Source organism: Ambystoma mexicanum, chromosome 6p (assembly GCF_040938575.1).
Source record: "Ambystoma mexicanum isolate Mex_15411 chromosome 6p, UKY_AmexF1_1, whole genome shotgun sequence".
Classification (NCBI taxonomy): domain Eukaryota; kingdom Metazoa; phylum Chordata; class Amphibia; order Caudata; family Ambystomatidae; genus Ambystoma; species Ambystoma mexicanum.
The window spans coordinates 337,970,675-337,984,359 of record NC_090935.1 but is presented as its reverse complement, the minus strand read 5'-3'; the positions used below and the strand labels follow the sequence as shown (position 1 = coordinate 337,984,359).

At 43.0% G+C, this 13,685-nt stretch overlaps 1 protein-coding gene across 1 annotated transcript in view; it reads left to right on the top strand.

The window, feature by feature from the left end:
* The window catches only part of SLC45A2 (solute carrier family 45 member 2), a 434,015-nt gene extending 424,593 nt beyond the window's left edge, over positions 1-9,422 (top strand). Inside the window, exon 7 of the mRNA XM_069627092.1 lies at positions 8,898-9,422. Coding sequence (XP_069483193.1) covers positions 8,898-9,122 — 225 coding nt within the window. The 3' untranslated portion in view covers positions 9,123-9,422. The remainder of the gene's footprint in view (positions 1-8,897) is intronic.
* Positions 9,423-13,685: the final 4,263 nt, after the last annotated feature.

Sequence of the window (13,685 nt, the reverse complement as noted above, 5' to 3'; positions counted from 1 at the left end):
CGAGGGGTGCCGCCAGACCCGCCTCAGACGGCGAGGGTCTGCCAACGGGATGCGGGGACAATGCCCGGGGAGACTGGCGGGTTCCGCAGGAGAAGTCCAGGTCTTCAGTCATCGGGGGAGGTTCAAGCTCAATGGTTGTGCGAGGCACCTGCCTCGCTGCTGAGGGCCCTGCCTCCGACCTCCAAGGACCGAGGACTGTGTCAACAGGGATACCATACTCCTTTTGGCACTCCGGAGGCAGCAACCCTCCTCCTTGAACCGAAATCGAACAGACTGTAGAGGCGATGAAGAGGCAGTGTCCCTTCTGCTTTTACTTTTTGCTGCCCTTGCTGCCATAGACTGCAGAGACTGCTACTCTGCAGCTGCTCCGCGGCCGCTCCGCGGGATGAGAGGGGTTTTAACCAAGTCCAACCCTCTTGCAGCAGAAAGTGTAGAAAGACTCCACAAAGTCACGTACAGTCACAGGCATGTAGAGAGTACTGCAGAGACTGCTACTCTGCAGCTACTCCATGGGTTGAGAGGGGTTTTAACCAAGTCCAACCCTCTTGCAGCAGAAAGTGTAGAAAGATTCCACAAAGTAACGTACAGCCACAGGCACGTAGAGAGTACTGCAGAGACTGCTACTCTGCAGCTATTCTGCCATACATTCATACATTTTTCATTTTCTAGCCCCATGTCAGTCAGTTCCAGAGAACATAACTCACTTTTATCCACATCTGTCCTTAATTGACACACTTCCTAAAACAGGGAACTATTCTCTTGACATTTATTTTCTTCCCTCAAGATAATTCCCTGATCAAATTGACCCTGAGAATTAACATCCCTAATGACTAACTGGCTGTTTTCAGGTTTCATTTGTTTAATCTGGGCTTGAAATGTGAAAATGTCCTCTAAGCAGGCTCTATTGTGAGCAACCTGCTCATTTAATTTGTGTTTACTTGTGGTCAGATTTTCAACACACTCATGATACTCCCCTTGTAGTGCAGAAAATTGAGCATCTCGCTCTGCATTTGCTCGCTGTTGTGTCCCTAACTCATCTTTTAGCCACTGAATACTATTTTCTAATTTGGACTCTGAATTTTGGCTCTGTTGTGCTTTTTTCTCCAATTGTTTCAGCTCTCTGGGTTTGAAAGCTCAGGCTGGTTTTACACTCTCCTGGTATCTTTCTTCCATGGTCATCACATGGAAGTGCATATTTGCTTTGAGCTGAGCCATTTTAATTTGCTCATCTTTTCTGCTCCGTGTCATGTAAAAGTTGGTCAGGGCTTCATATAACTGCCCATTATCCAGCCACATAACATTTGCACAGGTAACCTCCTGCATCATTCTAGCTTGCCACATTTCATGTTCTTGTTCTACCCATGAGGCCAGAAAGCAAATTAATTTATAGAACAGGATTACTGCGTACTAACGAATGACTCTAAGGGACTGATGAGTGCATACTAATGTTGAATGCATGGAAAGCATGAGCGCATAGAACGGATGAGTGTGCAGGGAGCTGGTGAGTGCAGGGAGCTGGTGAGTGCGGGGAGCTGGTGAGTGCGGGGAGCGGGTGAATGCGAAGTACAGGCGCAAACAGGGTTGGCGGGCTGTCAGAAGCGTGCGGGGCAGACTGGAATGCATGACTGCGTCTAGCAGACCGAAGTGTGTAGCACTAACAGACGCATGGAATGAATAAAAGTCCATAGAACTGCGCAACGTACATAGTATGATCTGGAATGCAGAGAACGTATGAAAGAGCATGTAACCCATCATATCACACCCCACGCTTACTCTCTTCTTTACACCACCACTCAGCTAGAACACAGAGATACTATGACACCATTCGGTATAACCGTTCTCATACACACATCCGCCGCTCACTCCACATCACTCTAAGTAAACACCGCTGGTTACACACACCCCCAGCCAGGCGTTCTCCTCAGGCCTAACGCAGCCACATCCGGTCTGGATAAATCCGGCCGGAACAAACACATACTCCCGATCTCTCAACCACCACACCTACTGCTAAGAAGCAGCTATTTAACGAAAACTGCACCAGCTGCACACATACCCGGTGTGCACACGCGCCGTTGACGCTCCCTTCCCTTCCCAAGGGCGTTCAACCTACCAGTGCCTTCAGACCATACCAATGGTATATAAGGCGCTATATAAGTGCAAAATAACATAACATAACATTCACCTTTAATAAACAATTTAGATAGAAGGTGCTTTCTGGCCATATTGATTTCTAGGGTGCTCATTCTAAAATGTGCTCTGCACCTGATATACTCTCTATGCAAGGGCAAAAATCCAACCCCTCTTCCTGCTTAGTTTCCACTCACAAGGACAACTCAAAATCAACACTGTTTGATCCATACACCTCCCTGGAACTCAGGGGTACAGGTCTGAATGGCACATTCGCAATACAATACAACACAACTTTCCATCCACTGCAATGCAATTGCGCCCAAATGAATAGTTTGCTGCTACTGCACTGACACAAGTGAATACTCTCCAACAATCCCCGGCCATGTGCCCTCAGCTTTGTCGCAGTTTATTAGGCAGTTGCAATCAACTCCGTTCCTTTCCCCTCAACCGGGTGGCGCACAATAAAGCATTTTTTCTTTCAAGTTCACTTTGGTGAGGCCTCCAACCTGTCTCACACCCACCCCAAAAAATTCCCTGTGTATCCAATGGACTAAAAACCGGCCCAGTGGATAGTAGGAATATATATTTATTTATTTATTTAGAGTCGAACAAAAAAGGACTAGCAGCAGAGATCAGCCACCAATACTGTGGCAACACCCAATATCGCAACAATAACTCAGTTATTCAAACAATGCATCAATGGGAAAATTAGTTTTTAGGCTTTCATTTGAAAGGCACAGTTGGGAAAAGGAACTTAAAGGGAAATCGTTTTTCAACACACATGAAAATGAAAAGCAATGCCTCAAAATTCTGGTGAGAGAAAATGAGAACAAAGGTGAAATTCTGTATTGCAAGACACATGCATGTGAAATTCAATGCTTTGTAATTTTGATTTAAATGAATGGGGATGACTGGGAAATTTCGTTTTGCAACACATATACAGATGAGATGCAATACTTTATAATTCTGATTTAAAATGAATGGGGGTGAATGGGAAATTTTGTTTTGCACCCTCCACACTGACTTGTACAGGAGTCAAGGTTTTCAGAAAACAGTCAACCAACTCTTTATGGGATATACCGGCTATAACACACTAGGCATGAACTTTGTCAGTTTTGAACTTTAACAAAACCCATCCCATGATTTTTCTATATGGCAATTAGTTGATTTTCTTTGATCAAATGCTAAGGGTCTACCCAGTGTCCCGCCTTCCCCCAATTTAATGAAAAGGATGAAGGCGGACTGTTCCCAACACAATTCACGTTCAACAGAAATTGAGGTTTTCTATGGGGAAATAATTTGAATGAGATTTAATACATTGTAAGAAGGGCCTAACCAGTTTCAGCCCCATTCCCCTTTTTACCCACTAATAGAAAGGGATAAAGTGAGGTGGCTCCCCACGCAATTGATGGCTTTGGGATATTTACTCACATGGGAGCTCTCTGCTTCCTGAGCTCCCATGTGAGTAAATATCCCAAAGCCATCAGCCAGATTTTTAGGACCCTCTTTTGGTAGGCAGCTCACACCAGACCTCTCCCACGGCAAGGTCCCTCCAGATAGGGCTCCCAGGTTTAAAGGGAAGGTTTACCCCGATGGCCCTGGTAGCTCTCCTCGCCTCTCTGTTAGCCTGCTGCTGGCTCTTGCGAGGAACAACTATCTCCTGGAATAAAGTCCAAAAAGCACTGTGCTGATGCAAACCTCCCCTCTTATAGCACGATTGACTCCAACCTTGTCATAATTCCCACAGTCAGGATTGGCTGGCTCGCTCGCTCTTTTTACCTCCCCCCACCACACCCTGTGGCTGCTCCTATAACCAGGAATTGAGAGGAGTGTATGATGTAGGCTTAGGGAGGAGAACAGATGCATCCTTTCCTGTGAGTTTACATTTTGTGTTTTGAAAAACCTCAATGTTACAACTCCCTTAATCTGTCAGATAACCACATGAGCATGGATATTTTTGAGTTTTATATTTGATAGCGAGTCAGACAATACTAATTTTCTTTTGGCACGCCCTCCATGGGCGGAGCTTCCATTTTTCACAGTTTGCTGTTGTGCTGAAATAGCTAAAAATGGGACCATTCCCAATTTAAGCCTTACTCTCATGATCTATCATTTTGCCAACTTTCCCGTTTCTCAGGTGTATGAAAAATGGCAGAATCGTACTTTTTCTCCTGAGTTTATATACATCACACAAATTCCATTTTCATAGGGTCCTCTCTGGCTTTTCATACCCTTTTTTTCTGTACCCGGGGTGGACTTGATAGGACAGACAATGATCCATTTATTTAGGGAATACTTTATTTAATGTTTAATCAATGGCAGAGCATGACATGGCCCCTAGTTTCACATTCAGATCAGCCACAAGCAGTTTCCATTCCCCTTAAAGCATGTGACAAGCCATCTTTTGTATCCCTGTTTATCTCAACCTTTTCCCTCCTTGGCTTCAAAACACTGTTATTGGGAAGGCCTGACCCTAAGGTCACTTCTGCAGGACATGTTATCAGCAACTCCCATAGCTATCAATCTACTTCTTTGTGTATCGTAGCATTTAGTTTGACAGCCAGGCCTGTTTCCTTGATGGGCCCAGCCAAAGGTCTTGAGTTCAGAGCTAATGTACATTTTTATGTGAATATTTAACCTTGATGTCACTTTTGGTAGTCATGTTATCAACAATTCACCTTGATCTTTCTCTGTCTATTTAAGCATTTACTTGAAATCAGCCCTGTATCCCTGGTATAAACCAAAGGGCTGTGAGGTTAAGATCCGGATACACTATCCCGGTCACAGTTCAGTGGGACATTTCAGCTGAGAGAGAACAACAAGTTGCAGTTTACCATTCTGGAAGGCTAGTATATTATTTTTGACCACCGTGTATCTAACATTCAATGCTGCACCAGGGCCGTTGTCCACTCTAGATTCTTTTCTCTCCATACTGTATAGACAGAAATAAGCACACTCTATCCACACAGATAGGCCATAGTTGCCATAGTTGCACCGGGGAGCAATATTCAAATATATACCAAACTAAATAGGCCTCTCTTACAAATGTCTTTTTAATATGCTGAAATCAAGTCTTATTACTGGATAAATGTAGTCCGCTATTCAAATTTATTTCTAAATTGAAAAGGCATTATTCCTCCTTTTTAGCTTCCAAATACACAACTATTTCTTTTCATCCCATTTGCACTGCAGCAGTTTTCAAATCTGTCCATGTGTAATGTCTTTCTTTAATATAACAGTTGAAATGGCACGAGTACCTCTTCGGTATTGTCCATGTATAGGCCATTAGTTACCATGGGAAACCGATGACCCTTTAATGCTCCAAGCAGGCCTTTCAAAATGTCAGTTAATTTGTGAAATGTAAGTGTCTTTCTCCACTTGTGCACTTGTCCATTTTAGTTGACTTTAACTAGGCCCATTTCTTTCCATGTCACTTGGCCTTAAGTCAGAAATATAAGTGTTTTGAACTTGCCTGCAATTTTCAATGGAAAGCACCAGCCAGCTTTAGTCTTAAATCCCGACCTGGCATGGCCTCTTTATTTCTGACATTCAGGGGCTATATTTTACTCCAGTGTCCTGGATGACTGGATGTTTTGCAGATTATAAACTGTTGACTTAAGTGTTTCTTTGGAAAGACCTGTGGTTGAATATCGATTTCCTGCTGTTGTGTTTTAGAGCCAGTAATGGGGGTCTGTGCATTCTGATTTTCTTATCGATACGTGAGGGTGGCTAATTTTTCATTTGTTTTTCTTTTGGTTTTGGACAAGTATTGATCAGATTTTATCAAGATTGTTTTTGCATGTATGTTTTCGTATCGTGCTCCTCTGTTGGAGTTTGCACTTCAAATAACAGTTAACTAAGTACACAAAATATAATGAGTGATAATTTGCATTAGTTTTGTTTGGTTTTCGGAACACATTTATATGAAGACCTTGGCTCCATGATGCCTCTGGCAACTGAGTGCTTTAATAAAAAACTTTAACCATGTGCATACCCATACCCATACCCATAGCTTGCTGATGGCCATAAACAAAGAACTAAAAGTACTGCCAATAATTTGCGAATTCAGCTTGTTGGATGTATGTTATTACTGTTAGACAATATACAGCTGATATTGGCAGCTGGGTTTGTTTCAGTTATCTCTACTCAGTCTGATGCATTGTGATGCATCGACGACCGACACCAGCAATTGCTCTTTCTTCATTTTTACTTAATTGATAACAAATTGAAAGCTTTGTTTGCTCTCAGCTTTCACATGTTTTTAAGCTCTGTATTCCCTTTCTGGATTCCCAGTCCTTGAGAGGCTTGTATTTCGACCTCTGTATACCTTGCAAGGATTCCCAGTCTTTCACATTCAAAACATTTTTGGGGGTTATAGCACCTTCACAATCACAATGTGAAGATGTCTCCTTGCTAGAGTTCAGTGGGGGCTTTGCATAGGTTCGGTTTGATATGCACTAGTCAGAGGAACCTAGGGCCAGAAGAACGCCAGTGTTCCTTCCTCAAACTTCGAATAGCAACCGCCTTCTTTCAAACCATGTATCTTTTTGTACCCCACAACTTTGGGTGTGGCAGGGAGACTACCTCCGGCCCCTCCAGCCTGTGTTTTGCTGATGAGCTTTTAGCTTAGCCTATATTCTATGTATACTCTTAAAATTTACCTCTGTCACATGACTGGGAGGAGCAATTCTAGAACGTTGTGGGCATCTATATTTCATTTCCCATTCCAGTGAATATGTTGATCAGTCTTCAGTCTCTCTACTGTATGTGACTGGCAGGCAGACTGCCTCTTTGCTGGAAAGGGTTATTTTCTGGCAGAGCTGTATGCTCACAGCAGAGACATAGGAGAGCTCACCAGGTTTTCCACCCATCTAAAAGTGACCATTGTTTTTGATTTCTTTATAGTATGTTGAAACATTAGTAAGTTCATTAAATCAAAATACGAGACGGAAAATCATTATTCGTAAAAGGTCTAAAAAGGCCTTTTCCATTGCAAGGAACATAGTACATTTTTAGAGGTTGACCTTTATTGTAAGAATGAGTTAGGAGGCGTTTCATTGGGATCCAATTGGAAGCTGAATGAGAAAATAAGGGTATCAATGTGTTTACAGTGAATTCGACCCCACAAACGCTCACCTGACCCAAATCTTTTCTCTCCACAATTTGCAACATATTTTGTACATTTCCAATAGCTTGGGCTGTATAAACTGTACATCTTTTTATACCCAAAACATACTACCCAAATGAACTTTTAGAAAGTAAAATCCCATCATTGAAAGTAAACTAATATGAAAACAATTGACTATTTCTTTAAATCTTCGGTCAATTATTCGCTGTTCAGTACCATATTATAAACTGTTCCATCATCTGAGATTAGCTGAGCAAAAGGAAATCGTACTAAGGATTTGTTTTGGAGGAATTCATTTGTGATATGCTTTAGGAACACTTAAAATGGCTGGTCCTGGAATATCAAGTCTTAGTTTAATGGTCAGCTGGCATTAACAGGACATGGCTAGGGAGACCAGCCACTATTTTGTTTGCGGTAGGTACATTATCCCCAAGCGGTCCTGCTGGCTAATCTTTAGGCGCATGAATGGTAATGTTTTATAATTATAAGCACATGAGAAGCTCATTATAGCACAGTTCAATACTGTATACTTATCAATTGTACTCCAAACTAAAGGGCGTGATGTTTGACATTCAACCACTAACATTTGGGAGATTATTGCACCCCTTGTTTTAGTCTTTGCTTATGAAGGGCATCTGACACATGATCGTCGCCCCTAGATACGCTCTCCTCCTTTCTACTCTCTATTGTCACGCTATCCCATGGTTCCATGTTTATAGAGGGGCCTTTACATCCTTATGTGCCTGATGTGCGGTGGAGAAGGTTGGTGGCTCTTCCAGGAATGATGGCTGGGAATGAAGAGCTGCTTAATACATGCTTCCCTTAAGTAGAACTGCTGGGTAAACATCACAGGAACCCCTGCCAAAAGCTGCCATCACCAACACTCTTTCCCTGCTGCAGACTAGCGTTCATTGTATCATGTGCCAAAACATCATTGATGTGCCCTTGTATGACATGAGGCTGAATGAACTGATGCTCCTCTCCTGCCAGCCCCCCACAAATGCTTCCAGATGCATGAGAAGGCCCTTCCACCATTGGTTGACACTCTAGAATTGCCTTTGTCTATATGTACTTTGAAGTAAAGAGTGCTGAATTTTGAAATTCAACCAACATTTGTGAGAGACTTTGTTTCACTCTGTTTCACACCCACACTATTAGTTATGATCTCTATTCACCAGAACATTTTGATCTCGTCCATTATGTCTCAAAAGTGCATTTCTATTATTGTTAATCCTATTCGATCCTTAGAATTAGACTTTTTTAGCATGCACAGTCAATTAAAATGTGTAATGTATCTGTACATTCGGGAAACGGCTGACTATGCTATTATAGCTACCATTTCAAATGTGGACGAACATGTATTCTAGTTTAGTTTGTTGGGGTGGTTTTTCCGAAATGATATCTGTGAGTTATGACATGTAACACATTTTCAAAAGTGAGCACAAGACGGATATAATACAAACATTTGTATTTAAAACTAGTACTTGTAATTTCTACACTAAATTATGGCTGGAAGTAAACCTATATTTCAGCTTTCAAGCATGTATTTCATAGCCATAGCTCTTACTCTAGTCATTTTCTAGTAGTGGAAATGGAGTGTAGGCTTTTATTCACTGGATTTTTGCATTTTCGTTTGCAGGAACAGAATCAGTCCAATGGAGGGAAATCTGAAGACTCCAGAGGCAAAGGCATTGACTGCGCTGCCCTCACCTCCATGGTCCAGCTAGCACAGATCATTGTTGGTGTGGGACTTGGGTTCTTGGTCAACGTCGCAGGAAGTGTTATCGTGGTGGTCATTTCTGCATCTACAGTGTCGCTAATAGGCTGCTGCTTTGTCGCTATATTTGTCAGATATGTGGAGTAGGACAGTACATCCATGGACATTTTCAACTGTATGCTGTTCTAGCCGATGGTTTACAAAAATATTTTTCTATGTTCATCTGGTGAGATGGAAATAACAAACCAGTATCTTCCACCCAAAATGTGTTCTATGAGAGGAATACGGCATGCGTGTGGGGTCCATCAGGATATAACAAGTTAAATCACAGATTTACTTCGCCAATGCAAGCAGAAAATAATGTTCAATCTCAGAAAACCAACATCTTTTAAGTGATGCCCCCACTCATTAGCCTGCCGAACCAAGCAAAATAAAATGTTATATTTACTAGTGTTTTCTGCATCTATTTAATGAGATAAAGCACCAGCAAGATGTCCATTGCCCTTCAAGGACTATATTGTATATGGTGAAGGCCATGATGTTCCGAAGATACCAAGCAGTAGAAATTGAGTTGGTCACAGCTGTGCTTGAACAGGGGGTGATCGGGCCTCTTCAGTGGGATGTAACTGTTTAAGTTGAGTCTAGCTTTACAAGCAATAATGTTAGTGTTATGTTTGTACTGCTAGCTCATTTTTCCATGAGACGGGTAAGGCATTCTTAGATGAACATTTTGCTGCAATGACTCGTATTATGCTGAATTTACAGTGAAAGAGCAGAATTTCTAAGGGTAAAGCCACAGGGCTTATCGACACCACTGAGGTGCCATGCATGCCTTGTTTGGATTATGTGTATTCTCTGTCCACCCTCTTAACCATATCCAAAAGAAAATTCAAATCTGCAGCAATGACCCCTCGCCATATCATGACCTCCGTCCAAACTGTCTATCCCACTTGCTCAATATATTGAACTTGCCTTCACTGAGTTTGATACTGCACTGACGACCTTAACATGCATTATGTTTCAGACCCTCCTACCACCACTCTCAACCATTGGTCGGTCCAGCCATTCAGCCGCTAAGGAGAGCCATCCATCTCTCCGCTTGTGCTCTTGTGCTGTTCATCTTAAGTTCACTCCCCTACTCTCCTCACTGCCTAAAGGGACTCTTACTGCCCTCACCACTGCCCTCAATTCTATCAAATCCTCCACCTACACTTACATCTTCAACACCCTCGCAAGCTACTGTCCAGGCCATGCTTGCTTCACCTGAACTCCTATCCCCCATGTTATTGTTCCCCCCCCTCCTTCTAATCACAATTCGTTCTCACTTCCCTGGCCCAGCTGCCACCCAGGAGCTTGGTCCTGTCATCTCCAATTACCTCTCTGCGCGTTCCAATCTCTCTATAACACTGGTATCTTCCTAGCTTTCTACAAGGTGGCTGTGGTCATATCCTTCTTAAACCCAATGCTTACCTTAGCAGTTACTTTCAGCCCCATCAATCCAAAACCATGAGAGCGCTTTCTTTAACCACATCACATAAATTGAGGTTCATACGCTAAAAGTTTTGATTTTGAGGTAAGCAGAACTGCTCTCACCCATGCCTCTAACTTTCATAACACTTACCACAGCTCGCCTAGTCTTCATGCTTATTCAACCTCTCGGCCGCTTTTGATAATGCTGACCGACCTTGCATCCTCCCTCCTCTCTTGCTATCAAGGGCATTGAGCTAGAATGGGTGGACAGGATATAGCCTTTACCTTTACCTCTCCATCTCATGTAGCTCTAAAATCACCTCTCCGGTGCCCCTTCCGGGGTGAATCCAGGACCTACTCATCTTCCCTATATATAGTTCCTCAATGGGTAAACTCTTCTCGTTCTTTGGTTTCCATTACCCCAGCCTGCCATCTCGTAGCACATAACCAACTGCCATGTGTCAGTGGATAGCTCCATGATATCTGATATTTAACTCCTACAAGACCTACATCCTCTTCCTCCTGGCCTTCAATGCCAATCCCACACACTCGTCCTCTATTGCCTTTACTCCTGCCCTCTTCACCCTATCACTAGTAGCTCACAAACCTGGGCACCACTTTTACAACAGCTTTATATTCAATCAGACACTGACACTGTAACTAGGATCCACCTTATATTTATTTTATTTATTTTATTGTTATAAAACACTTCTTGCCCAAAGGCCTCAGAGCGCACATAGAGACAGACAATACAGACATGGGTGACAAGTAAAGGAGAAAATTAGAAACCAATCAGTCAGAGGATTTTAACAAAGCAGTAGAGTCAGTCAGGAGGGAGGTTGAAGAGGTAGGTCTTTAGCCTTTTCTTAAACTCAGTTGTCATTTCTGTGGTTCTGAGGACGTTCGGAAGGGCCTTCCAAGCAGTGGGCTTAAGTACATTGAAACTGCAACCTTTGGCTTTTACCAGCCTAAATCTAGGCTGCACAAGTCTGTCAATCCTTGGATTTGAGGGTGCAAGAAGGTACTTAGAGCTTTAGGTGGTCAGTGAGGTATTTTGGAGCTAGATTGAGTACGCACTTGAGTGTAAGAATGTTGTTTGTGACTCTATGCTTCACGGGAAGTCAATGATTTCCCGCCTGGAAGTTATGTGAGCCCATTTAGATAAGCCAGAAATCGCACAAACGGCTCAATTGTGAGCAATCTGTAGTGCAGATAAATTGGACTGGGCACAGCCGCTCAAGAGACTGTCGCAGTAGTCTATGCGAGAATTAACAAGGGCAGAGGCCAGGGTGGGTGCATTGTGTGATTTGAATGGCTGGATATTGCAGAGCAGTTTATTGACAAGGCCACAGGAAGATTGAATCTGGGAGACATGCTGATTTATTGTCAGTTCGGCATCCAGTGTGACACTGAGGGCCTTCACATTCTTGGCCAAAGGGAATAACAGTATTCAAGATGGTAAAGCTGTTATACTTCAAAGTAAGGGTTTCAGTTTGGGGGCAGAGTTTACAATCAGTAGTTCAGTCTTTTTTGTGTTGAGGGCCAAAGAATTAGTTGCCATCCAATCATTGATAGCTGAATAGATAGTGTTAAAGTTCAGTAGTTCCTGGGCATACAGGTCAGAAAGTTTCATGATGACCTGAGTTTCATCAGCGTAGTTGGTGTACAAGACACCCAGGCCGTCTAGAAGTCTCAGGAGGGCAATGATTTAGATGTTAAACAGAGAGGGAGATATACAGGACCCTTGAGGGACGCCACATGTAATAGGTGCTGAATTAGAACAGGCCTCACTGATGATCACTTTAGCATTACAAGGGCCAAGAAAGGAGGCGACCCATTGTGAAGCCAAGCTAGAGCAGGCTACTATGGATTGCAGTCTGTGCACCAATAGAGCATGATCCACCAGATCAAACGCGGTGGATAAATCGAGGAGCATTAAGAGTGCTGGTTGGCCGTGATCAATAATATTCAACAAGGTCACTTTAAGGTCCAACATGGCAGTCTCAGTGCCATGTCTGGCTCTGAAGCCAGACTTTTGTAATCCAAGGATATTGTTCTGTTCAATAAAACTCTGGAATTGTAAGTAGGCAACTTTGCCCAGACTTTTGAGGAGAAACGGGAAGTTGGTTATGGGGCAATAGTTTTCCACAGACATGGGATCAAGGTTGTCTTTCTGCAAGAGCAGGGTGATCCATGCCTCCTTAAGGAAAAGTGGCACAGACCCCTTGGCAAACGAGAGGTTAACTAACTTAGTCACCCACGGACATATCGCATCAATATAGCCAATAAAAAGTCCAGAAGTGCAAACATCCCCCCGGCATGAGGTGGGTTTCATGCTAGGTGCGATCTGGGAGATAACAGTTTCAGTACTGATTGTAAATGGGAATGGAGATGTTACAAACGGAGGAAGTTACATAGGTTCCTAGTATTCTGAATAGAGCTTTGGTGGGAGGACATTTTCTCAGCAAAGGTGTTGTGGATTGTCTGACACCGTTCAAAGTTCTTCACTGGTCCAGCTGTGGTGCGAGACATTCCTTTAAATTCCTTCAAAATGGCAAAAAAGCCATTCAGCTTGTATAATCCTAGAGTTATGGACAGAATATTTGGCTTGTATAATGGCTTCCTATTCCTATATATAAATAGCAGGACTGTCTTACTTCACCTTATTCATCATGCTGCCAAACTAGATTACTGCTCATGGACCTTCCTTTCTACTCTTTCACCATCCTCAGTAAAATATTCAGCTTTGCTACTCGTAAACTCTGCAATCTACCTAGATACTGTCCCACCATAGCCCAGTGCCACCACCATTTTCAAGTGTCTGCTCCAAGTCTTTCAACTGGTTGGCAGCTTAGCCTTCCATATATACCCACTCATAGGCCTTCCTCTCAGCTACACTGAACCGCTGTTCTCCATCCACCCTGCACTGCATCCCTCTAGTGATTCTTCACTCTACTCTTTCCCACACTGCCTTTCTTCCTCCCTCTTGCATCCAGTCTGAACAATTTAAGACCAGGCTCATGATTGATCTACTAGCAAGCAAAGGGGCACCCAAGGAAGACAGAAGTGAGAGAGGGAAAGGTAGACTGTGCAAAGGTAATAGTAGTAGTGCTAGAGAAATGATTCAAGGGGATAATTGGGAAGCGAGGAGGTGGGCTTTCAATTTGCTTTTGAATGCATTGACTTGGACTGTGGTTTGAATATCAAAGGGAAGGGAAGTCCAAGTAATCGGCGCAAGAT